This window comes from Pararge aegeria, chromosome 16 (assembly GCF_905163445.1).
Source record: "Pararge aegeria chromosome 16, ilParAegt1.1, whole genome shotgun sequence".
Classification (NCBI taxonomy): domain Eukaryota; kingdom Metazoa; phylum Arthropoda; class Insecta; order Lepidoptera; family Nymphalidae; genus Pararge; species Pararge aegeria.
Genome location: NC_053195.1, coordinates 10425188 through 10453187, shown reverse-complemented (window position 1 = coordinate 10453187; position 28000 = coordinate 10425188). Strand labels below are relative to the sequence as shown.

Below are 28000 nucleotides of genomic sequence, written 5' to 3'. Positions count from 1 at the left end.
CAAAAATTGATCTAATATAGGTACATAGCTCTGGGTTTCTATCACGTCACTTTTTTTAAATAGAGTTCTCAAATAAGTATCTTCTACGTTAATTTTCCACCTATGGGTTTTCAATAAGCAGAACATTTTTTTAAATCCCATATTGATTTAATTAAAAGCATAACCTACCAAATTTCTAAAAGTTGCACATTGTTTTTTTTATTAGGTTTTAGGAACGCCCAAAGCAATAGTTTGTCTTACATATTAAAATATCATAATTATCTCGGGAACTATAAAGATTAAAGGAAAAAAATCCTATCCGATTGAGAAGTAAACAAAGCTTTGCGTATTGCGCGTTATACATTTATATCTACGTTCCGAGCATAAGGAACTCTTTATAGTCAGTGCGCTCGAGTCGATCGCACGCGCACATCCCGCGACGTCAAAACCTTTGTGCTTAACACACAACTCTCGTTCTGTTACGTTGGTGATGATGAGCTGGGAGCAGGGACATGACCGAGGGGAAAAGTTGGAGATCAACGAGGCGGTTGGGAAGCTTTTGCTGTCATTCAATTACGACACCATAGTCGCTCAGCCTTCCAAGTATGTAATTAAAACGTTTTCTATTACAATAGAGAAAAGCTCGATGCACAAGTGCGTACTTAAACGATTTTCGTGATTTGAAAGCTGGGTAGATAGATGGATTAGATTAAAATTTAACTTTTTTTAATATTTTCCCAGTGCAGTATTAAAGCGTGAAATGCAAAACTATTTTTCTAAATACCGGAAATTTTGGAAGCTCGATCATCATTTTAACCGATTTTGAAACATTGCACTGTGTTTTGAGATATCGGTAAAGATATTTAAAAAAAAAATTCCGTGTCTTTATTAATTGTGCCAAACTGTTATTTAATGTTACATATAGCTTTCGTAGCGCTACGTAGACGGTTCAAGAAGTGAAGGAATTGGTTTGCAGAACAGTACCTATAAAAGTTTTTTAAGTGTATTAACTTCTAGCTAGTTGAAGGGATTTGATGACCATGACCTCTGTTCCTCTAATTTTAGCAGTAATAAAAAAGGTCAGTGGTAGAACTTAATAAATCTGTTGACAGATTTGATGTGATGAATAGTCAGGAGGTTTTTACTTCAATGATAGATGCTTAAATTACTAAATAAGAATAACGCGAACTGCGCTTAATCTTGAATAGAACTAGCTCTGAGACTTCAGCCTAGCTTTTATTAGTAGAATGGCTTTTTGTAACGGAGCACAACCAGAGAAGTAGGCGATGGTTTTCCGCTAACTATCACGTGGGCCATCTGCTAGGTCCATCAATTATTACTACAGGTACTGATATATAAAAAAACACACAAACTACTATTTAAAATAAATTTAAGATTTTATAACAGAACCCTACTATAACAGCTTGTTTGCTTCTTGATTTACTTTCTCGGGGAATCTTCTTAATACGCTAGTCGCATATTATCAGCTGAGTCGAATCACACGAACTATTAAAGTGGAAACCTTTTATAAATATACATACTCGTATATAGTGAATATTGACGGCCGATTGGCGCAGTGGGCAGCGACCCTGCTTTCTGAGTCCAAGGCCGTGGGTTCGATTCCCACAACTGGAATATGTTTGTGTGAAGAACATGAATGTTGTTCAGTGTCTGGGTGGAATATGTTATATTATAAGTATTTATGTATATTATTCATAAAAATATTCATCAGTTATCTTAGTTCCCATAACACAAGCTACGCTTACTTTGGGACTAGGTGGCGGACGGCGGTGTGTGTGTTGTCGTAGTATATTTATTTATTTATATTTATTTATTTATTTTAATGTTTTTTTTGTCTGCAGTAGCAACAAGCAAATTATGTTATATTACCTGTTAACCGCGATTCGTCTTTGATTTTGTTTTTTGATGTGGCATTAAATATAGTTGTTGATCTAAAAAAATTAGATAAAGTATTCAGTATCGCTAAGCTTTAAATGAGGGGTTTGCTGCTGTCCGCTGAAGAGTTCTGCCCTCTATCTCCAACCACAGTTTGGGCAAAATTAAACACATATTATAACCTCTATAGTACAAGAAAAATTATTTAAATCGGTTATAATTTGTCGGAGTTATGGTGTAAAATCGTTAAACACTTTCACCCCCCTCTCCCAAAGGAACCGAGCCTTAAAATCTGGAAAAAAGTATCCTATCTTATTACTTCTAACACTTCCAAGAAAATGTGTACAAAGTTTCATGAGGATCGGTTAAGTAGTAGTTGCGTGAAAGCGTAACAAACAAACTTACATTGACATTTATAATATTAGTTAGGATTAGGATTACAGAATTGGTATTTAAACCTATAAGCTACATTTATCTTGCGTTTATATTGATTTAGTTTTGACTAAAACTTAGAATTGTAATTAATTACAATTCCTGAAGTGCAATTTATTTATTTAGCCAAGAATCGTAAAGAAAATATGTTGGAGGGGAAACTTGTCCCTGGAAACACTTATCTCTATATGATAACTCAACCAGAGACCCAGGGCAATGGGAGGGTATGAAAGGAAAGGAGAATAGGTACAACACAATTAAAAGTTGGGGTTTTCGAAGTTAATTATAAATATACTTATTTACAGGCGTTTTAATGCCATAACCTAAAAGGAAATGATAAAACTAACTTCACTTGTGAAATTAATCCTTGACTAATGGTAAAGTTAATTCTATTTTGAAGTCCAAAACACTTATAAGATTTAAGTGCGCAGCATCTGCACTAACGATTGCCGACATCATTTGTATTGAATTGTGCTTTTCTTCTGTTCATTATTACAATTAACACATACTTTCAATAGACAATTTATTATTTTCGAGTAAATTTTACCGTGCCTTACGAAAATTTTACATAGACAATTTTTTTTTATTTAAAATAATGCCAATCGCCTGAGCAAACGTCTCCGCTTGAGAGATTTACAGCATAGATCAACGAAGCTACTCTAAAGGGGGTTGGCGGGCTTTTATGATTATAAAAACATTTTAGTAATAATAACCGGGATCGACGGCTTAACGTGCCCAGGGGAGGAAAAACGGGACCAACAAGGCCGTTTTTATAATCTTACGTCTGCTGTATCTCACGATGCTGCAGAGTTCTGCTACATTCGGTTGAGAGACCTGCTTGTTAATAATCGTCAGAGCGAAAAAAGTACAGTAGTTATGTTATGCTCTTTACGTCTAACTAATAGTTAATTGAAGTAGGTTGTATGTTTTAGTTAGGTAGTTTATATACATAAACATCATTTTGTTTTTTTTTTTTAATATACCTACTACGCCTATATTTTCTCCAAGTGAACATAAAACACTTTAGTAAAAAATCTAATGAACGATGACTTCTAGTAACCATCAAAGTTGATTTACTGTCAGAGTCATGGCCGTATGGAAAACAATCAGCCGGGAACGCTAACTCTTCCGTGCAAAACAGCCAGGCTATTTCTTTCTGCAAAATCTAGCACTCCTTTAACAATCATTATAAAAGAAACAGTATATTTTTTTTAATCAGGTAAAAATAATATATCCCTATGGCTTCAGGATGTTCATGAAAACCAGACAAATATTTCACCTTTCGTAAGAGAAGCTTTTACTTGCTCAATAACTTATTGAACCTCATTTTAAAAACCGTAGTACCGAGTATTTCTTTTTGATTTCACTACAAGTTAGCCCTTGACTTCAACTAGCCCTGTTGGTAAGTGATGATGCAGTCTAAAATTGTAGCAGGCTAACCTGTTAGGGAGTATCGTGGTCATGCCACTAATCGGTTTCTACGCGACATCGCACAGGAACACCAAGTCGCTTAGGGCACGACTTTGTCAGTTAATTGCTATTGCAGGCATTGAAAAAGCCGGAAAAACATAGTCATATCACACATATACACATAATTATTTGGATATTATATCCACTTGTGCGACAATGATCTGAGAGTTAATAAAGCTGTTGGCGAAGATATATTTTTTATCCTTACCCCGGGGAGATAATTGTCTCCTGCTTTGTGTGTATGCTCTAAAATCCCCTCACCCTGACAGAAAGAAGAGGAAGGATAGGAAGATTATGATGATGTGGCTTGTGAAAACCTAACTAAAATCAGTTAAGTAGCTATTGCCGGAACAACATAGTCAGTCGCGTGCACTTCATATATGCACAAAAGCACTGCATACCCTAAAATCTTTGTATAACTCATAAAGAGGAAGGATTTTTCAATTTTATGCCATCTTCCTTCTTTATGCATACCCTGGTCAAAAACACTGTGCACGCCACTGAACATAGTCATATCAACCCAGGCCCACTGCAAGGCATGGGTCTCCTCGCACAATGAGAAGAAGTTAAGGCCGTAATCCACCACGTTGGTCCAGTGCGGACTTCCTCGGTAGTATAGTGGACAAACTTACGACAGACAAAAAAATCGGATCGTAATCTTGAGCTTAATATGAAACATTAAACAAAACTTACTAACTTTTCGATAATATACACATATTTCATCAATAAATTATATATTACCCTCAGTTCTACAATACCTACAGATAATAATGGGAGGAGCAAGGTGATAAGGGAGATAAGCTTTATGCGCTACTTTTGTAAGCTTGGGGTGGATAAACGGAAACTGACTAGGTCAGAGCTGGTTAGCCCAGAATTTTTTCTAAATCTAATATTTGTAAAGTTTACCTATATAAAACTAGCGGACCCTCGCCACTTCGTCCTTGTATGAAGATATATATATATCGAGAAGCTAAAATAGATATGATGCTAACATCATAATCATCGGGGCTATCTTTGTACCTACTATTATTTTACGTGGTATACTGAATTAGTAAGTTGTCATTAATTTAGTTGAAACATACATACTTACATACATCCATCAATACGTCCATCCTCACAAACTTTCGTATTTATAATATTATTAGGATCCTACTAATATTGACGCATGCATTCGATCGTTGTCCCATGTGCCTTGCGACTTGCTGTTATTAGTAAAGAGTTATGTCCTTAATGTCCGACAGTATTTATCAGATCCTTATTAAAATATGACAGTAAATGCTTGATAGTATACACTTTCAAATAAAAAAGAATTATCAAAATCTGTTGAAATTTAACGGAGCTATTAAGTAAAATTGATTAAAAATTTCCTCCCATTTCCCGGAGGAAACTTATTGTTTATCGGGATAAAAAGTATCCTATATGTTATATCCCGGAATATCAACTACCACTATACCAAATTTTATTTAAATACGTTCAGTAGTTTTCATGTGATGCCCGGACAGACAGACAGACGGACAAATATTAAATAATAATCTTTTTTGAACTCAGTATCGATTATAAAGCATCCCCCGGTCAAAATTTTCAAAATATATTACTACAGAAATCTTCCAGTTACAGTTTTATTAGGGATATATATGAGTACTAGCGAACCCCAGCGCCACCTGTCGGGCTGATTTGTGAATCTAAACCATCCAGGGTGCGACCCAAACGCATACCGAAAAATTCATTCAAATCGGTCCGGCCGTTTAGGAGGAGTTCAGTGAAATACACACGCACAAAAGAAATATATATATAAAGATAGATTACGCGACATTGTTTTTATTAATTATTTTACTACAAGTTAGCCCTTGACTGCTGGTCAATGATGATGCAGTCTAAGAGGGTAACGGGCTAGCTTGTCAGCATTATGGCAGTTATATTAAATCCACACCCTAATAGGTTTCTACGCGCCATCGTGCCGGAACGCTAATTCGCTAAGCGGTACGTCTTTTTCCGTAGGGTGTTAACTAGCCACGGCAGAAGTCTCCCATCGGAAAAAAAGTTTAGTGCCAGGTTAAAGGTTACCAGACATGACATTGTATTTGATTAAGTTTTTGTCTACACTCAAAAAAATCATCGTGCGCAAAATAAATCTTGCGTTTAAACGCCTAAGTCCTACTACTAGTAGGTAAAATATATCAGCCAGTCTAGGCTGAGTGCAAGCTTAGCCACGAAATTAACAATATACGGAAAACCTACAGCACCTTTATTAATAAATTTATATATTTTATGAGATTGTCTTAATGAGGTATTTTATTAACATAACAAATAACCCACCCAAAATCACGGGTTATGAAACTTTCACAAAAAATTCTAAATAAATTCTAAAGGTTTAGGATTCCTCAACATGCCAACAATGAATTGAACCAATGTTCCTTCAAATTCCAGCGTACATGCAGAATTCGAATTTTGAACGCTTTTATAATCCTACTTAGTATTTAGCTCAGCATAATCTTAGCGTTCTAATGTTTTGTCTTTATATTCTATACACTTACGAGATCGCTCCATAAATGTCACAAAGTTACGTTGATATAAGTACCGAACCCTTAAAAGTAAGCTTTCCAAGAGGTAGTTAAATTCATAAGACAGACCGCGATCGATTCTCGGAATAAGTAAAATATTAAGAGCAGATAAATTAATTACGTGGTATGTCTTAGATTAGTAATGGATGTGACCCCATATACTGAGAAATTCCATAATAAGTACGGCATCTTTATAACTACAGTACTATCTTGAACTGTAGTTGTAAGATACGGGGCGCGAGGTCGCGTTCGTGAAACCGACACTTGATGTACAGCCTTATTGAATACCGTTATCTCTTATCAGCTCCTTGTTTATTAATTTCCTATCGACTGTCGGCTTTTTTATTCTTTGAGAATTACTTCTATATATTTGTGCTGTGCTCCGAGCAGTATAAAGGTGCAGACTTTTTTAAAAACTGCTGGATACCACCATAGAAAACGAAAGTGGTCTTATCCATACTTTAAATATCTCATATCTGAGGGTTACGGCAACTAACAACTTGACACCATAAGAACACAATCAATCAAATATACCTACTACGCGAATCAGCGAATGAGCGAACGAATGCATGAATCCACATTTTATTGTTTAACACAGAAAAAAAGAGTTACAGAAATTATAATAATACTACATAATTTCAACTAGATACCGCGCTTTCCTGATTAAAAGGGTATTGGCAGACAGAGATAATTAGAGGCGGAAAACGAAGTGATTGCATAAGGATTCTATTTTTCCTCTTGAGTAATAGAACCCTCATGAATATAGCAATCTGAGTTTCAGGTTTTTATGACCTAACCACAGCTGTACGTAATAATTTATTACTCAGAAAGGTACAAGCATTATTAGGGTGCGCAGGCGCAGTTTGTGTGACGATTTTTATCATCTTCCTGTTACCGATTTATTTCCGCGTGGAGCGATAGTGCTTTGCAAACATTCTCTTTGTGGGGTGCTTATCTCAGTCAGCAGGGAAGTTCCTTTAAACCCTCTTCCTTTAAAGCAGCATGTCTTTAATAGGAAGGTTTGTTATTATAATAATAGGCTAACATACGTGTTTCTTAAGGATTTAGCAGAAAATTTATTCTATTAAAATTCTCTCATAGGATCATCATTATCATCGTTATATCAACCCATTACCGGCCACTACCCGGACACGGGTCTACTCCTACAATGAGAGGGGGATAAGGCCCCACCACGCTGGCTCAGTGCGAATTGGTGGACTCAGGATACTCTCAGATTAATGCGTCTTCAAATTTCATGTTATTGTGTCGTTTTTCAACAGTTCACTCACATAACGTCATGGTACGTTCGTATTAGATTAGAATTCTTTTATATATGTATAAATAATCAGGCAATGAAAAACTGCTACAAAATCATTGAAATTATTTGAATTTCTGAAATTTACAAGGTTATAAAGCTCAGGTGGGAATTCGGGGCGGTCCCGAAATCATCCAGGTACTAGACGCTAAACTAAATTGACAAATTTAAATCTAGTACTATACCTATGTCCTGTACCTTATTCCAAGGCTAGCATGTGAAAATGGCAGGACGAACTTTAGACCTGCCAATTTAGAAGTATAGGCTAGATATTTGTGTTACCCAGAAATAGCACCATTATCCGTCTAAATGTTCCATCCATCATTCCTATGTCATTCTCCGTCGGGATCAAAATTCAAACACCGTAACCTAGATGCAAAGCCTGACTAAGAAAACTTTTCTCTTATTTTGTTCTGAAATTGATCTATTTCCTACTTTCTTTAAGAAGTTTTCACAAACATCTCAAAGTTATGAGCATTGTGAGTCATAAGAATTGAAACCTCTTTGGTAGATTAAGATTTCCTCGCCTAGACCGGCGGTGCCGGTGCGAGCAAACAGTTTGCACGTCTATTCTAGCCTGCCCTGTAAGTGGGGGTGCAAACACGATCACAGGTGCCGCGGCACACCCAGCACCCTGTGTACACAGGCCATTTCGATTGCCGGCTTCATATTTGCTGCGAACATGACTTTTGAACTTAGGTAAGTCAACTTCATTCAACTTCTGTTTATGACTTGAAAAAACAATTCGACGAGTTTATATCGCGTAGAAACTACCTACCTAGTCTAAGATAGTACAAGCATTAAACCCATACTGGTGTAATGCTTGTACTATCTTAGACTTAATTGAGTTTCAAGCAGTTGCGTGCACTCCATACATGCGCAAAAGCACTGCCTACCCTATTATTGAAATATATATAAGAGCTCGTATAGGAAGGGGATTTTTGCCATTTTATGCAATTTTCCTACTGTATGCATACCCTGGTAAGGAATCCAGTGCACGCCACTGCATTTAAAGGCTAACTTGTAGTGGAATAAAATAAAAATATTGTAAATATATTTTGGAAGAAGTGTCATATTTGCTGCGGAGTAGATGCTTTATCTATGACTACATACAGATTGTTTACTAATTTTTCGCAATTCCTCCGGGATAGGATGAGCAGCGTTACTTTAAGTTTTGCCTTCTGGAAACGGTAAAATTATTTGGAGAATAATAAGTAAGGAGAATAAAACAAGAAATCCAAAATTTTACAAAGACGAAAGCACAGTCTACCTCTAGTAAACCATAGGCGTACAAACTACTCGTTAAAATATCATAAACTAGCTGTTTCCGCTTTTATTAGGATTTCTACAAATCCCGTGGGAACCGTTTGTTACTATCGAATAAAAAGTAGCATAAGTTAATATCCGTCCGGTTTTTAACTAACCCTACTACAAAAATCATGGTCGCTTAGTTGTGGTGTAAAGAAGAACAAACAAACATACATAGATTTATAGTATTAGGATCTTAGCTCGATTAGATACTCGAACCGAGAGATCGATTACAAATTTTGGACCGGAAGCGCGGATCATACTCATACATGCGGATTTCATCACTCTCAACGTTTGAAGTTTGATACAAGCTTTTACCACTAGGTTTGCATGTATGTTGACAAATTATACATATGGAGGGCCACTTAAAAAACTTGAAAAGTGCGATAGAATGGAAGAAAAAAATTATAAAATAATATGCAGCACGATCTCTCTTTCAATTAGGCTAAATATATCGGACAAGAATTTTGAAGCAAATATTTTTTTTTGAAAATGTCCGACAATATTTTACATTTTCTTAATTATTTCCAGCTTGATAATATGTTAAAATCGTCGTCCGCGTAAAACAGAATAGCTCCAAAAAATGCAGCTCATTGCTCATTTTTACGTGTTTACCAGAGCATTCAGCATAAAACGAAATCATTCTGATCAAACATGGTAAAAGTCAAGTTTTAAATTATTTTTTTTATAAGTTAATTATTTGTTGCAATAGTGTGTGTACTTTTGAGGTGTAGAGTACTAGCAGAAGTACTGATTTTATCTTTACCTAGATTAAGTTCTAAGTAAAAGGAAGGGTAAGAAAATGGAGGGAGAGGTAAGTACGTAGTACTTGGTTCGCGTGCAATCGCCGCAAACTTTGGTAAATACTGCGCGCTTTGATATCTGTCTAATTATTAGCTTTACTTAACTTAATTGCCAAGTAGGTATATCTATTACTTACTCTACAATATAGTATATCCTTTTAGTTAAAACTTCATGCGGTTCAACTCAATGTTACTCAACTCAAGGGTTCATCTCCTGAACCCTAATAAACGGTAGCATCTGAAGTTGCTTTTACATTTGTCATAGAAATTTACATGGTCATTTGATTTATACCGTATACGATACCTCTAATTTCTCGAGGTTCTTGCGTTCAAATATTGATAGAGTGTAATCTGGTAGCTCTGGAATGGTATGGTAGTGAGTATATAGCGACTATGTGTGTATAATATGAATGTATATGTATGTGTGTGTGATGTTAGCGGTCGGGCGGTAATGCGCGCGGTTAACACCAGCCGCTCTTCATTACCGACTATGTACTTATTTGGAATGCTTCCACTTGCTAAACGTTATTCGCGATCAGTTACCACGTTGAATTTACCTACATATGGGATATATCTCACGGTTGTAACGCACTTAAGTTGCACTGCTTTTAAGTGAAACCGCGAGTGTTGTAAGTATCTACGTTTATACTACCTACTTAAGCATTAGATGTGCTTCAAACTAGGTTTAGGTATTTACGGAATATATTAGTATGTAACACCTACTAACTTTATCTTATATTGACATAGTTATATACATTATCGATGAATTAAATACGTAAAAATACTCGGATCATAGATTTTTCTACTGTACCTATGTTTAAAGCATTTTCTCTACTTATGTATTTTTTTGGTATTTATATAATAATATATATGACTAGATGTGCCTGCGGCTTCGCCTACGTAAACTACGCGACGCAGAATTAGTATTGCTACATAGTCTACGCTTACCTTAATAAAACAGATCCCGAACGCAATTTTTTCTTCAATCCTACCTACTGATAGTGCCAAAATTACAAACATATTAAATACAGATATTATTTCGACGTAGGTATATAACAAACAACTGATGTGTGGGTGAATCATATTTCTGTTTTTGCTTTTAGAGCCTTAATCAACTTCGATTTTCTTAACATTGCCGATCGGCGATCGCAAATGCTCATCCCAAGGACCTTCTTCCGTTTTGCCTTATTTACTTACTTTTATTTCCATAGCAAATGACTGCATTAATAATGTGTGGCTTAACAGCAACACTGCATATTAGTCGATAGCGCTGGGTAATCACTGTTGACCCAAGTCAGTAAATGGATGGGTGTCTTTGGAAATTTGAAACAAAATTTGATAGACATCATTCTCGGCCCCTTTCTCTAACAAAGAATAGTAAGTAATCGTAATGTGGCGCTGTGTGCTGCTGTCGGCTGAGGAGATCAGATCAGATCGAAACACGAAATTTGGGATAAACTAAAGTAATAGTAGATATAAACTATCCAGTACAAAAATAATGATTTAAATCGTTTTTTCATTTGATGCAGTTATGTATGGAATATCTTCAAACATTTTTATCCCCTCTCCTAAAGGAAATGAGTTGAATTTCAGGATATAAAGTATCCTATGTCCTACCTCGTAGTATGACCTTAAATCGTGCGAAGTTTAAGTAGAATTCGACCCTTTATTAGAAGTTTAGATAGATATATGTGTATATTTCATATTATATTGTAAGTATATTTCACATTTTTGTACTTGTAATATTTATTATACACTTCATACTATGCATTTTGTTTTTAGGCATCTCTACCTGCCAAGGGTAGAGTTCGTTATGAAGCGACAAGGGTAACTTCATAACGGTCTATGTATGGTTTTTGCCCTTTCTTTGATATTCTGTGTGATATACCTTAGTTATAATAGCCAAATGTCAACTATTTATAACCTTTTACAAAATATTGCATTTCGAAGCCGGTGCTTAATGTTTGCAGAGTTCTCCCGGCACATCAACATCAGCTCTTTTATTGCAATGTTCATCTCTTAAATCAAGTACATTCGTTGCAAAGTTACAGCGTGAAGTAAAGACGAAAACACACACACTTCCGCATTTAAAATATTAATATTACCTATTGATTCCGAAATAAATATAGATATAGGTTAGATAAAATATTAGTTATGGGTAAGCTCTTGTTGCGATCGAATGGAAACCTCCCCAACTGGTCAATTAGAACCAAGCCATGTATTATAGATGTAGATATGGCCGAGTGGACGTTATCAGCAATGTGGACACAGATGTTTTCCCATGCACCCATCACTCTTGGGTTGGGGCGCATAGAATTGCCTACATGTTGCGTACTTAGACATATCCTTCATGTACCTACGTATCAGCTACTTGATCCTATCGGTCACGGAATAATATTATTTTTTACCTACAGTTATTGCATTGTGCGCCTAGTGCATAGAGATCACAGCAGTTAGCATATTCTTATGATAGTAATAGAGATAACAAAATCTTACCCCTGTGTTTGATTCCAGAGCCTGGCCAATTAATTTAAAGTTTTGTCTATTAAGATATTCACAGTAGGTACTTACAAGCCAGGACTTGCTGTTGTCCATCACGATAAGCTTTGGTCCTGTTTATAATCATCTTCATTATATGTAGATAATAATAATCGCTAAAGCCCAGCAACTCGCTTTTAAGCAGCGGGTCTATGATCTAAAACTGTCTTTTCTATGAGATAGAATCTCTCTTTTCTATGATGTAGTTCATCGTCATTTCCAGCCCATTCTGGTAAGACTACTGGGCTCAGGCCTCCTCCTTAGTTTTAGAAAAATTTCGTCATTTTGTCTGATTAAAATAATAATAGAATTTAAAGGTAGATAAAAAAAACAAGCAACACATAATCACAGCAATTTCTTTCTTCGGGAAATACTGATGATTTCCTAAGAGCTTTTCCATAATGTTTAGGTAGGTTTCAATGTAAAAACAGACCTCTGCACCTACGATGTGGTCATTGTCGTATATACCACCTTCGGAAATTTATCACAAGACAGTGACAAAATTCCGGAACGACTGCTTCACTTGCTCTCGGAGTTGCACAACGCGAATTTCCAAACTTTACAGGATAAAACAATAGCTAACCGATTTTTACCAGTATTCTATAAATAATCTATAATGTTGGGTAGTGATCCGTTGTGAAACATGTCAACAGTTAGACCAACGTGAGTTATTTATTTAATAGATACCTATACTTTATTTCTTTTATATTCACTACCGGTACGCAAGTACGTAGTTAGGTATGTAGGTTTGCACTGCATTCACAGAATCGGAATGTTTTATCACGTTTATCAACACAAATAATAAAGCACACACTATGTGCATAAACATACATGTACCTATTTGAAACGGATAATAAGTAGGAAGGATTTTATATATTGATGTTGTATTGATGGACCGAGCAAATGACCAAACATATGCTATGTCGAAAACCATCGTCTATAAACAGTTCGCTGGGTATTCAAGGAACACGTCCGTTAATCACAGGCGTAGTTGTTATGCGTCATGTACCTGTAAATTGCAATGATACTTGGCGGCAAAAATAAAGATGGCGGTAGCACTTCCCAGGTCGAGCTCTTTCAAAAAAGCTCTACTTTCTACTATTAAGGTACTGTGAGGTCAAGTACCTATAGATTGGAATACAAATAACATCGTTTAACCCTTTATATTAACTTATTATAAACAAATATACTGAAAGTAATTCCTATACATGATAAGTGATAAAATGGTAAAATGCCACCCTTCCTTTAGTTGGATTTTCCCATGGCTCAACTTTTGTAGCAGGTGTAGGTCCGTCCGTATCTATCTACAAATTTGTTATTATGATAAGCGAAGTCGAGTGCCAGAATAATAATTGTAGTGCAGCTACCGTAATGTTTTACAGGGCTATTAATTGTTTTATGATGGTTGTTAAATTGACTGTAAAGATAACGGCGGTCGGGGGATGTTTAGAAGACCGTGGAGTGGCGACAGAAGGTTTTTACTGTCAGCGACTGTACAATCTTACTTGAAAATAAAAATCTTCATCATCTTCATTAAAACTACAATGAATCCTATAGGTTATACTAATGATTAACTTGGTGGATGGATATGATAAATTGAAAAGCCGTTTTAACTTTCAAGCTCCTATATATCTGATTCATTACAACACAACAACAATTATAATCTGATCATAAATAAATGACTTTTTAATTTTTAATTTTTTTTTTAAATTAATTTTAATAAATTAATTAATTAATTAGCTATACTTACTTAATGAAGTGCACAGATTATCTTAAATGTACGGGATGGTTTCTCTTGCTGATCATAATGATGACGATCGGTGTATTAAAATCGAATCAAAGTATCGGTGTATTAAAATACAAAAATCCTTCCTCTAAATTGGCCTCTATAATTCCTCTGGGCCTCTATTCCTTCTTATGCGTATGCGTATTATTTACGCACTGGCGCGGTGATAATTGTTGTTTTATAAGTCGGAGGTCGCGGGATCGATCCCAGCGGAGGCAATTTGGGAATTTATAATTTCTGAATTTTCTCTGGTCAATATCACATAGAACTATGGAGGACACAGTCCTATGCCCACTTCATCTACTTCATAATTCTTATATTTATTTATTTGACGGCCGACTGGCGCAGTGGGTAGCTACCCTGCTTTCTGAGTCCAAGGCCTTGGGTTCGATTCCCACAACTGCAAAATATTTATGTGATGAACATGAATGTTTTTCAGTGTCTGGGTGTTTATCTGTATTTTATAAATATTTATGTATATTATTCATAGAAATATTCATCAGTCATCTTAGTACCCCTAACACAAGCTACGTTTATTTTGGGGCTAGATGGCAATGTGTGTATTGTCGTAGTATATTTATTTATTTATTTATCATCAAGCATTGGCCGCCATACTTGACATAGCTTTCATAGCTTCGTTGGTGATGAGGGTCCCGCTACCGCATAGTATTATTTTTACATTAAAATAATTTGCGCTAGCTATAGCCTATACCTAGTTGTGCACGAAATATTTTTTTAATGCTCTCTAACTACAGAAACGTAATAACAATAACTAAATACACCTTTTGAAATGCTCCAAATAAATGTTAGCAAATTTATGTCGGATTAGTAAAAAGGGTGGGAGGGGGCAGCGCCGGCGCATCGTTGGGAGCAGAAATAGCGTGGGCGGGCTCGTCACAGATGACAGCTATCTGCATTCTGCGCTGTTTATGACTTCCTCAGCCAATGGCCTCACCAAGCTTTCCACGGTTGAGCCGAGCTGTTATTTTATCCACACCTTTACGAATGCACTTTCATATTTTAGATTAACTCTCTTCCTATTTTGTGATTTTACACTTGTTTACTGTAGAAAATAAACTTTTGATAGTTAGTTTTCATTTCAGCACAGAGCAAACTGACAACAATTTGCATTGTTCGGCATCACGTAAACTAGCTCCGAACGCACTTAAATTTCTGATGAGGTCTCCGTTCTGACATCATCCGAACGTGGGCATACACGTCGGCCTCGTAGTCGTCATCCTTTCCCGACTTTCCCCTCGCTTCTTAGAGCCCTAGGTTGCAAAATCTTCCTGGCACGCCAAAAGCTACACACAATCCGTAAAAATAAAACTTAAATTTCAACATTGTATGAACTAGCTTCGTTTGTACTTATATTCTTAAATAGTAAGTCCCCTAATCAACTTATTTGTAATACTATGCTTGTTTAAATAATAAATCACTCAAAAAACCTCTCTACACGAGGCAAATTTTAACTGCGTGCTTTCATAACATCGGGTCAAATTAACTACCTACCCAAAAATTCTTATCAAATAGTCTAAGTTTGTTTTGAATTTAATATAGTTACTAGACTAGTAGTCGCGCTACTGTTATCCTATTCGAATTATTAACACGGTTTGCTTATGTCCATTTTCTACAGTCAGAATATCTATAGAAAATCCGGAATATATAAGTAGACTTATTACTTAGCGAGGTAAACAATTTTTAACTATCAACAGATTACAGATAGATTGAATGTAGAAAAAGACTATATAGGTAGGTGTTCAACCTTTTTAGTTTTTTTCTGTTATTTTATATTTTCAGAAAAGAGAGTATAATTTACAGAGCGGGTAGGCACAGTGTGTGCAGATGATATAAAATGAAGAAAATACCCCAGTATAAGTTATAAATACTCGAGTATAGGCTTTTTATAACTCAATGCCTTTCCTTAAATTTTGATTAGTCGTACTGGAGAGTTTATTCATTTTATATCATCTGCATACCCTGTGCAAACCCTCTCTGCAAGCCACTGATCTAATGTTATAGATTGTTGTTGGTGATGATGATGATAAAATGGTTGGTTTACGCTAACGCAAGTACGACGTTTGCTAAAGACCGTATGACCCAGGGTTAAGCTATCGTTTTGTCGCTCTTTGCACTGTGGTTATAAATTTAAGTCAAAAAGTCCACAGTTTAGATTTCCAAAAGCCTTAGCGAATCAGGGTCATAAATTGCCTGACAGATGAGTTGTTAGTACATATTTTATCCCGAACAATACTACTACTTTAATATTGATGATGATTCTGTACATTAGTGGTATACTTATTTAAAAATAAACTCCTAGATGTTCGTAATAAACACGTGCCCCCAGATCGTTGGTCATATGTTCAATGAAAAAAAAATGTCACATTCGTTGTAAACACAGATGTAGAGTAGACGTAGACTGTGAAGGCTGGTGTAGTAAATCAATGCTTACAGCTATAAAACTTTTTGTCGAGAAACGGACACGTTCGGTAAAGATTTTTAAGCCTTTTAAATTAACCAGCACTATACGATGATAATAAATAATACACGGAAAAAATTATGGTTTTTACTATTAGGTATGCACTAGCGGACCCGCGCGACTTCGTCCGCGAATGAGCCGACTTAAAAAAATATTAGTATGTTGTCGCGGACTGTTTTATACAACTTTAAAGAAACTACAATTCCGACAATTCCGATATACTTACTACATACTCGTACTTCCGTCGTTTGACGTAACGTTTACCGTTTACGCATCGCACGTATCAGAATCTCTCAAAAAGGGATATTTTTTGCAGTTTTTGCCCGAGATTTCAATAGAACTGAATTCGAGCTAGATTGCCCCCGAGCCGATTCCAAGATTCGAATTATATATATATATTCCTTCACCTAAATATATATATATATATATTATATATAGGTGAAGGAAAACACCGTGAGGAAACCTGTATGCCTGAGAGTTCTTCATAATGTTCTCAATGGCGTGGAAGGTCTACCAATCTATATCTATATATATATATACAGGCCGTATATATATACAAGAATTGCTCGTTTAAAGATATAAGAATAGGTATGCATTGATGTGATTTCTTTGTCACGTTTGGTGGTGTAGTTTCCAAATGGTTACCAACTTAAGAGCTATCTTGGGCTTTGCCTGTAGGACATCATTATCATCATCATCATCAACCCATTACCAGCCTACTACAGGAACGGGTCTCCTCTCAGAAAGAGAAGTGTACAGGCCGTAGTCTACCACGCTGGCAAAACGCGGATTGGTAGTCCTTCCACGACATTGAGAACATTATGAAGAACTTTCAGGAAAGCAGGTTTCCTCACGATGATTTCCTTTAACGTTTAAAGCAAGTGATATTTAAATTGCTTAAATTAAAAACGCACATAACTCCGAAAAGTCAATGGTGCGTGCCAGGGATCGAACTCAGTAACCACGTAAGGAAAGCCGAAGCCTTACCCACTATCACACCGACACATACCCATAGAAGAGTTCGATAGGCGTAATAAACACCCAGTCGCAACCACTATTCGCTTCCTATTTGCTAGTTGGTTCAGTTCTCCTAAACTGACCAATTGTTATGATGCTAAGTAACAAACAGCGGAGTAGCGTGGTAGGATCAAATTCTGTCTTCTAAGAGAGAGAAGAACTGTGCCAAGCAGTCAGGCGTTAGCCTGCGCTCGATAAAGGGTCGGAGATTGTTGCATAAATCCACCAACCCTCATTGGAGCACCATGGTAGGTCTAAGCATCTTATACCAGAAAGATTACATCTTTGGTAGATTTTGGCCGCGGCTTACCACCCTACAGACGACGTCGCGCCACCGAGCGATCAAGCGTGCCATTACCTACGATACCGCGAAGAAAGCGATTCGTAACATGGTTTTAATATAGGTAACTGCCTTTGGACCTTTCCATAGAGATATGCATTTTGTCCATTTATTATTAGGAGCACGTGCGACGTGGCCTGCCCAGTTCCATTCGTGACTTCTGCTATAGGTTAACGCATCTATGCCTTGGTTTTATTCCTGATGGTTGCGTTTCTGTGTCTACCTTTGAGTTTAATATTTAGAAAGTTACCTCACATGTTAGCCCACTATCTTAGACTGCATTATCGGTTACCACCAAGTAAAATTGCAATAATGGCTAAACTTGTAGTGTAAAAAAATGGCTGGAACTTCTTTTTGATGATTCTACCATTAGAGTCGTCAAAAAAAGTAAGAAATGGTGGTGTTATGATATCAATCATGTTATGATATGTTGTCTCAACTCAGCTTGATCACCACGGTTTTACTAAAATGAATTGATGTGGTGAAATAGGGCGCAAGTATCTGTGATTGTCAGAAGATGTTACTAACCAGATGGCGGCGCGCGGTAGGTCCCTACATCACTACAAAAACTGATCGAATGCTTTGAGGTTGTCTCGGAAATGTGATTTTAATGCTAAGTAACTACATGCCTATCCCTACTTAATACTATAAATATGAATGTAAGTTTGTTTGTTACGCTTTCACGCAAAAACAACTAAACCGATAATCATGAAACTTTGTACACATATTTCTGAAGGTATTAGAATTAATATAGGATGCTTTTTATCCCGAAATTAAGTTCAATTCTTTTGGGAGAGGGGTAGAAAGTGTTTGACGATTTTACACCATAATGCCGTCAAATGATAACCAATTTACAGAATTACTTTTGTACTTTAGAGGTTATAAGGTCTGTTTAATTTTGCCCAAATTTCGTGTAGATCTGATGAATGTGATTGGAGATAGAGGGCACAAATCCTCAGCGGACGGCAGCCAACCCGTCATTTAAGGCAAAATACATAAAATGCGTAGAATTACAACTAAATCGAATGCCACATGTCTTTCGAAAAACAAAAAAAAAAGCAAACGAAGTCGCGGGCAACAGCTAGTTAACGATAAAAAGTTTTGGTGTTAGCTAAATAGTGTTGGTGACATTGCTAAAAAGATGATACTTACTATAAGCTTTTTCTTAAACGCTTAGAAAGCAGCTTTAGTTTTGAATTCAATGTTCATATACCTAATAGTAATCTATCACCATAGTTAGATATTAATATGCACATTTCACTTGCTTTAGCGGTGAAGGTAAACATCGTGAGGAAACCTGCATGCCTGAGAGTTCTCCGTAATATTCTCAAAGATGTATGGAGCCAGCGTACTGGATTACGGCCTAAACTTTTCTCATTGTGGGAGGAGACCATTGCCTAGTGGGCCATTAATGAGTTGATATGATGATGATGATGATGATGTGATAGATATTATCATCGCATTAAAAGTGCCTTATACTATATTTGAAAAAAGAATGATTTGACTTTATTTTTTCAGTATATATAGGTACTTCACATTTAACAGTACGCAATAAGCTCTTGGTTTCATGTTCTAGTAGGTATAGAAAGGCCATAAAGCGCACTAAAAGTTATTTCTTTAGAACTCGTTCTAACTAATAAACAAGGAAACCGCTGGTAGTTCGGAGAAGCAATAGGTAATTATTACGTTTCATATTGGTTCCCGAGAGTGATCCGTTAGAAATCGATCGACTTTTAGTGGCGTGTCAGCGTTTGAAAAAAGCATAATTTATAGTCTGCATTGATCGCGAGGAAACCCGAACGCGGCGTTAGAAAATAAAAAAGTAATAAAATAAGAGATGTTTACGAGCGTAAAATGACGTGAGGGTCCGCCACTTGGGTTGTTTAGAAGTTTACATGCGCCGGCGCATTACCGATTGAGCCACAAACTTAGGGCTGTGTTGGACATATTTTTACCTACTCAAGAGCGCGACATGACCGGATTCGATTCTTGATAACGTTGCAAACTAAAACGCGACCTAAAATTCGGCATGGCTGCTTCGCGCTGTGTTAGTTGTTAAATGAAAGAAAATTGCCTTAATAAAGTTTTACCTAAGTAGCCAATACTCAAGCACTAATATAGTCATATAGTATTTTTTCCATAATCTATAATAATTTGCATTTTGACAATTTTTTTCAGTTGAGAAAACGTTACATACCTAATCCTTAACAGCGGATAACTCAATGAGCATATCTTTTTCGTTATTAAAAACATCTTATTGCAAAAATAGTGAACTAGCTATGTCATTCATAAACACTCAGCTTCTTACGTTAAGTATTCCAAAATAAAATCACAGTGCAGAGTTAAACGTTAACTTGGTACACCGTACACCCTACAAACATATTAGTTCAAGTAATCGGCAGTATACATAAAGTATACTCTTTCGAAGAAGGTTTCTGTATAAATTGTCTACTTAAGTCCGCCCGTGCACATCCTCGAGTTATTTTCAGTTCTAGCTAAATCCTGCAAAGAGTATCTTTTATTTCAATAGACAGATTAGGTTTTAAAGTTCGCACGATCTTACCTGGTGGACAAAAATTTACAAAGACTGTAACAGACTAACTCTCAGCAGTGACTCGTTTCGTCCATCCTAAATTAAGTAGTTAAAGGTAACCCTGAATGTATAAATATAATAAAATTGTAAATGTGTACATGTTCTATGTAAGTCTGTGTTATTTTCTGTATGTGCCCGGTTGGCTAGAAGGTAATTATGTCGATCGCGCGCCGAAAGTTGAAACTTTTAAGTGGCACAAATACTCAAGTGCGTATTTCATATTGGTTGTGTCAACATTAGCTTTTGCTTTGTGTTAAGCGCTGATGTAGGTTATTATTGTAGATGTGATTTAAAGCGATATTTTGGCTTGCCGAGCTAGCTACTCACTTCAAGGTCGAACCTTATAGGTACATAACAGAAATAGAATGCTGCGAACGAAAAAAAAGCAAGAAACACTAATTTTTAAATTCGAGTCTGATTCCATGAAGCTTTTTTAGAATTATGAGATTCCAATTACTTATTGTGTATGTTTGTAATTGCATCGAATTAATATGTTACTATCGTAATTGCTAATAAAGATAACAATATAGGTACATATAACTCTAAACGTTTCTTAGGTAAGTACTTCTGTAAGAGCTAGATTATTCAATTTTGAAATTGGTAGATAATCGCCGTAAATATTCCAATAATCTAACCGCCAGCGTGTCATGTGTCTATAGCTTCTCACACGATTTATCCAGATAAGTCCTGAAGAATTGATGTTAGATAAGTTTATGAAACAACTGAACTTACGAGTCCAAACTGGTAATAGAATAGTGTCCAGAAGTAAATAAATAAATATACTACGAAAATACAGACAACGCCATCTAGCCCCAAAGTAAGCGTAGCTTGTATTATGGGTACCAAGATAACTAATGTATATTTTTATGAATAATATACATAAATACTTAGGTATTATGACACCAGACGATGAAAAACATTTACCAGTTGTGGAAATCGAATCCACAGCCTTGATTCAGAAATAGGGCCGGTGCCCACTGCACCAATCAGCCGTCGAAGAAGTAACTTGGAAACCTTTGTATTTCCTGATTTGAGTCGACTTTACCGGACACAATAACCGCAGTTTACTGTGATAGTGCGTCGACACGGGTGTCAGTAACAAAAAGTTTCTACGTATTCATTATCATCCTCTTAACAACCAATGGACGTCCACCGCATAAATAGGTCTGTTATTCCAAGTTCCACTTCCAAATACCTGCCGCTCACTTCTTCCTAGTCGTGCCACCAACTTGTTCCATCAGTGGCACGAGAATCAATTACCATTTCTCGTCGTACCACTGAGTCCAGCGGCTTCCAGCGACTGGTGTCTCAATGATGTGTTTATCGGTGTGAGATTGCCCTTAAGGTACCTTGGGACCCCAACGTCTATCGGTTTTCCTAGCTATGTGCCCCCAACCCATTGCCACTTCAGATTCGCAACTCCGTGAGCTATGCCGGTAACTATGGCTGTTTTACGGATCTCTACATTCCTGATTTGAACAGGTAGAGATACTCCGAGCAACAACGTTTCCGCCTAACACAAATTGTTTTTTTTCAGAGGCGGCGGCTGTATGCGAAAGAAGCATGTTAAGCGGCCTATGAATGCGTTTATGGTGTTCGCGCAGGCTATGCGTAGACGGCTTTCCGAGCAACGACCTTCGCTGCACAACGCAGAGCTCAGCAAGTCCTTGGGTTCTATGTGGAAGTAAGTAGATATAATCTTATAATCTCCAAATAATCTGACCCTTCTTCTTAATAACAAATCCTCTGAAAGGTTGCCTGATCCCTTTTTATTGATAAGGCGATCTATTGTAAGTAAGGTACCGACCTCTCTCTTATTTGCATTTCCAAAGGTACATAAATTTTTGTTTCTGTATATATGGAGTACATACAATAAAGTGTATTTACATTTTCATTTCATCTAATCATAAAAGGCAGAAATTATATATAAGAAAATACATAAATATTAGAACACTTTAATTAAATTTTCATACAAGCGGATACCCGCGTCTTCTCCTGCATTTCTGATTTCCCGTGATATCAAGAAAGTTTCCCGCATCAAGAAAGCAAATTACAAACAAATTCCATACTTCTTTAAGTTAATAGTTCAATAGTTTATTCGTAAAATGGCCACTAGCACACAGAAAGACGCACATTGCCGGTACTTACGCGACATCGTCTGCATTTCTTTTTTCTTGAGAGATCAAGTTTCCCCGCAGTAGCTACCCATACTCGTATACCCACTCAGAGGGCAAATTCGAAACAAGTGCCAAATTTCCTTAACAATACTTCCATAATTTATTCTTTAGATTGCCACAAACAAACAGAAACCTCACACGGTGTCGAAATAATATTAAATTAATGCGGATTTTATTACTAATTTTCCAGTTTAGATAAGTACAGGCGCATTAACAACATTTTCCATCAAAATCTTTCACACACACTACTTCACCATCCGTTACAGGTAGTTTTCCAAAAAGGTTTTATTTCTAGAAAGTAATTGGGAGCTTAACTGATAGCTATACTTATTCACGAAGTTAGAAGGCACTCGCACCGCAACGCCAGCAAAGTCAAAAGGTCATCGTATTAGAACTTCACAGAAGTTTTATAATAATCGTGATAGAAGTTACAAAAATAGATCAAAATATAATTCAATTTCAATTAAAACCTACACCAATATCGCTATTTTCACGTCAACCCATCTCGCGGTTATCTTAATGAGCACATCGCGGTCGGTAAAATGACTAACATCAAGTACTGCAAGCGGGGTTGAGAAAGTGAACGGGGAAGGTATACCTATAGAAAAGCTCCATCGCTCAAGTCATTTTAAACCTTATTTCTTTAGCTTTAATGCTATTTTCTAACCAGTGTGTGTCTGGTGTTTTGAAGTGGAGAGCGCGTGCGGCGTCCAACCGAGCGGCGTGCATCGATTGTTTACTCATTAAAATGCTATCGCCGCTAAGTGATGTGATAACATCTCTAACTGTCTCGAGCCTTCTACTGAAGCTTTGCTTCAATTTAAAAAGTTTATGAATAGGAAACATGCATCCAAATTTTAATGAAACAATCCATAATATTATAAATGCGAAAGTGTGTCTGTTTGTTTGGAATGGTACATACACTTGTACCTATAGCGAACTTTTAGCACTCAAAGAAAAAAACACTGAACACAATGTTGAAAAGCACTAGTCAGGGCTTTTGTTAGTATCCTAGTTCAATCGCTGACTTATAGGTATCGAGGTAGGCGAGGTACATAGTAACATATTAAATCAATGAGACGATGGTAACATACCTATTAATGTTACTTTTCTATATTCAATATATCTGTATCTATTATTTTTAGGAGTATGCTCAGGAGATGTTGACTTAACTACAACGACTTCGTTGTCGTGGCACGTCTATCGGAGCGAAATAGCCAATTAAGTTTATTTTTTATTGTATATCTATAATCTATTGATAAGTTGCTTAGCCAAGTTGCAGTTGTTTTATTTGTTGAAAAATATATGGATATTTTTTTTGACAATAACAGCGTTGCTATTTTAAATATACAGATTACGGTTAGATTGCATATATAGAAAATGGACAAAGATCAATATTTACTAAGGATCGTTTAGACAGCACAGGCCACCCGCAAAGAAATGTTATGACCCTAGAATGACATGACTATTCAGAGCAAACTCTCGAATCATGTTGAAACGATGCTGATTGCTGTTGTTATTAGTCGACTGTCTCACGAACTGTCATCGAAAGACTGGATTGGCAATGTTTTGGTTCTATAGATAACACTAGTCTTTACTTACTTAGTCGTAACTGAAATGACTAGTGTACCTGAGTTTGAGTTAGACAGCAGAAAATGTATAAATTTAAAATAAGAACCTGTATGAAAAAACATCTTATTGGCCCATTCTCACTGTGGGAGGAGACCCGTACCCTGTACAGGGCCGGTAATGGGTTGATATAATGATGGTTATGATTAAATATCCTTAATATTTATTGTAAATAGAGATTGTATTTGATTCAAGATGTTTATTTATGGGGCAATGATATACAGGTACATTGTAACTATTGTAAACGTTTTGTAGTTTACAAAACGGCGATTAGGTATAGTCCGTATAAAAATTTTTGCTACGAATTTTTTTTTTAAATAAACCTTATATTAAAAATATATTTTTTAAATAAAACATTATTTTTATGAAGTAGGTAACTATCTAATAGATGTTATGTCGTACGTTCTGCAAGTTTTGCAGACTACAAAGTTACAAGGATCGTACGGCACATTTGCAGAGCGACGCGCTGGCATCGGCATCTGGAAATAGTCCGCAGATCTTATCTTATGACACTGGTTACATTAGCTTCTTCACATATTAAGATTGTAGCATAATTAAATATCTTAGGTAATGTCCTACAATTAATATTATAAAAAATGGTTTTGTTGTTTTCGATAAACGCTGCTACGAATAGTCAACAAATTTTTATAACTCTTGTACATTAGAAAACTATTTTGTACCCCAGTAATATAGCATAAATTTTATTTCTTTGAAATAATGATGTTTGTTAAGCAAGCCAGAAGCAAACGCGCTGCGTGCTCTTAATAGTGATTCATAGATTTAAGTTCTACCGCGGAACTTCATCTGATTAGGTATAATCGGTTATTAATGTTAATACCAGTTCCAAAAATCGTTACAAATCTAGAAGCTCACCTCCACGCCCCGCCTTCTATTCTCGCAACGGCAGTGGTAGGGTCGACGCAATTTTACCGTCTTATTGTTTTCATTTCGCATTATCTTATGACCAAATCCATCAATTAACATGCTACAAAAATTCAATTATATCTCCATTAAATTTCAATTTTGAATATGTTTTATTTGTAAAGTATACGTGAAACCTGTACATCCAAAGCTGTAAGAATTATTTTACTTTAATCACTATGTTTCAATCACTATGTTTTTGGCTGAAATAATAAACATAGATATATAAAAGCAACCAATAGATTTGCTATCGATTTTGTTCTCTTATTTCAAGCCAATCAGGCAGCGCAGAGCATATTATACTTAGAATTTTTGCCGACTTCAATTAATCGTTCATACTGATTAATTATTGAAAATAGGTATACCTAAATGTTTACCAAATTGTAGGTTATGCACTCAGGGTTAATGTACCTTTATAACAATTAAATAATTTTCAAAATAACCGGAGATTACCCCTAACATTTTAACTCACAATTATAATATAAAGTAGGTATAAATCATAAAAATATTTGTCGTTATAATATCCAAAAAATTATCTCAATAATCTTATCTATAGGCTATTACTTTAAATATGTCATAATACATTTCGTGTGTGAAATAATATATCTAAATACCAATTAAAAAGTGATTCTCAACTTACATTAGGCTTTAAATATTAATACTGTCTAAATCGTATGGGACTGCTCCATAAAATGGGATGGACGAGAAATCCGAATTTTGTAATTTCCAAGCCTCTGAAAATACGTTAATCCTTATTATATATCTTATAGTTCGATCTAAGAGTTCTCTGTCTAAAAAAAGGGCATTTCTAGATGCAGAGACATTGTGCATTCCAAAGTGCATTCTACCTAAGTAAGCTCTATGACATCGCTTCGCTTGGGCTTGATCGCAGTAGATAGTTGTAGTAGGAAGAGCAGTGGTGGTGACACTTGCATTGTGATCTGCCGTCACCACACAAATTAGATTGATGAACTTCAATTATCTTCAACTGAGAGTGCAATTTTATCCTATTTTTGCAGGAGCCTAAGCGATGACCAGAAGCTACCTTTTATCAAGGAGGCAGAAAAGTTGCGTACCCAACACAAACGGGAGTACCCTGACTACAAATACCAACCGCGCCGCCGCAAGCCACCACCGGCAGCCACAGCCAGGTTGAAGCGTGAGAAAACCCCGGAACTTGATTTCTCCCGCATCGAAGTAGACGGAGCGTTGCTCGCGGATGGACCGCCTGATGGTGCGGAGTTAGACCAGTACCTGAAGCCAGCGCCTCTTTTAGACTACCACGAGATGCAACCCCGGTACACCCACAGCTTACAGCACCCATCAGGACTGTACTCCCCCTCGGTTCCCTCACATTTACACCCACCGTGTGGAGATTGGCACTACCAAGGGCATCCCTAACGCGAACAAGCACAAGCCTATTATGGGTGCCTAAGGTTTCAAAGGTCTTGGCGCGGTTCTTGTACACTAAACCAAAAAATAGAGATAATTGTTAGTATTATAATAAACCTATAGATTTAAAATAAACTTTTTCTTTTATTTCATATTTTTAACTTGGTAATTAACTTGCAGAAAATACAGACTTTTTCATATCCTGACTTTCACCAAAAGAAAGAGGTAAACGTGAACAATTTTTGCAGCACGGTGTACATTAACCTCGCCAAAGCTCCATTTAATTTATTCACCTTTTATCGCAAGAATTAAACTTTAAACTAGGTCATAGTTTACGAATATCTAGTAGGTATTGTAAATATCATGGTATCGCCACATGGCATGGGTCTGAATCCCGCACGTGCGTTTAATCACGTCGCAAAGCAAACATTGGAAAAACATGTTGTTATCTAAGATTGACATATCTTTCTCGATACTAATGTAACATAATACTGGGCCCTAACAAAAAAATGCCTCCAATGTGCCGCATAAAAATTATATGCAGCACACAAATAATTCTTAGCTATTTACTAGGTTTAGAAATGATATAGTACCTAATTATAGGTGAGGCTCCGGAAGGATTGTTAATGACCACCACAGACTAACGTAAACGAGCGCGAAAGTAGCATTGCTACGAGTTGAACCCGAGGCCTCGCCTACATGGAGACTGGGTTAAGGTTATAGGTATATTCATTCAGTCCATTTTCAGTTACGTGTCCTATAATGTCAATAATCATTTCGTTACTTTTTACTATAAAATGGGTTTTAAAAAATTAAAAACATACACTAAGAAATCGCTATAACTATTTACTTTAATTCTTTACATCTAAACTTATAATAAAACTGTAACAGGAGGATTTCTGTACATTTAATATATTTTGATATTTTTTTTACTGGGAGATTCTATATAACAACATACCTACTTAGTTAATATTTTTATTTTAAAACATACTTTACAGTAAAAAGTATATAATAAAGAGCTTGCTTACATTACACCTTACTTATATTAGACATCATCTTCATTTCATTTTTCATTCATTTCATTTTCATTTCATTTTCATTTCATTTTTCATTCATTTCATTTTTGTGTAGTCCTGGGCATCGTAGCCTAAACAAATGTTTTGCCTACGATGCACAGGACTACACTGTCCAAATCAAATGTACTTTAAAATATTATATATTTCAGTTATGATCATTTAGACCTTACCTATTAATAATCGTAGCATAACGTTGAAATATTTACGCGCCGATTTATTACACTCTGATATTTGACAGTGGCTGTCAGCTAAAATGTGCAAAGCTATTCCTATATTGTGCCACTAATA

At 36.1% G+C, this 28000-nt stretch overlaps 1 protein-coding gene across 1 annotated transcript; it reads left to right on the top strand.

Moving 5' to 3' along the window:
* The first annotated feature begins 394 nt into the window (after positions 1-394).
* Positions 395-26801, top strand: LOC120630499 (transcription factor SOX-9-like). The gene is made up of 3 exons (XM_039899745.1): positions 395-582; positions 22055-22201; positions 26264-26801. The coding sequence occupies exons 1-3, from the start codon at positions 470-472 to the stop codon at positions 26643-26645; spliced, it is 642 nt and encodes a 213-aa protein (XP_039755679.1). The 5' UTR covers positions 395-469; the 3' UTR covers positions 26646-26801.
* Positions 26802-28000: the final 1199 nt, after the last annotated feature.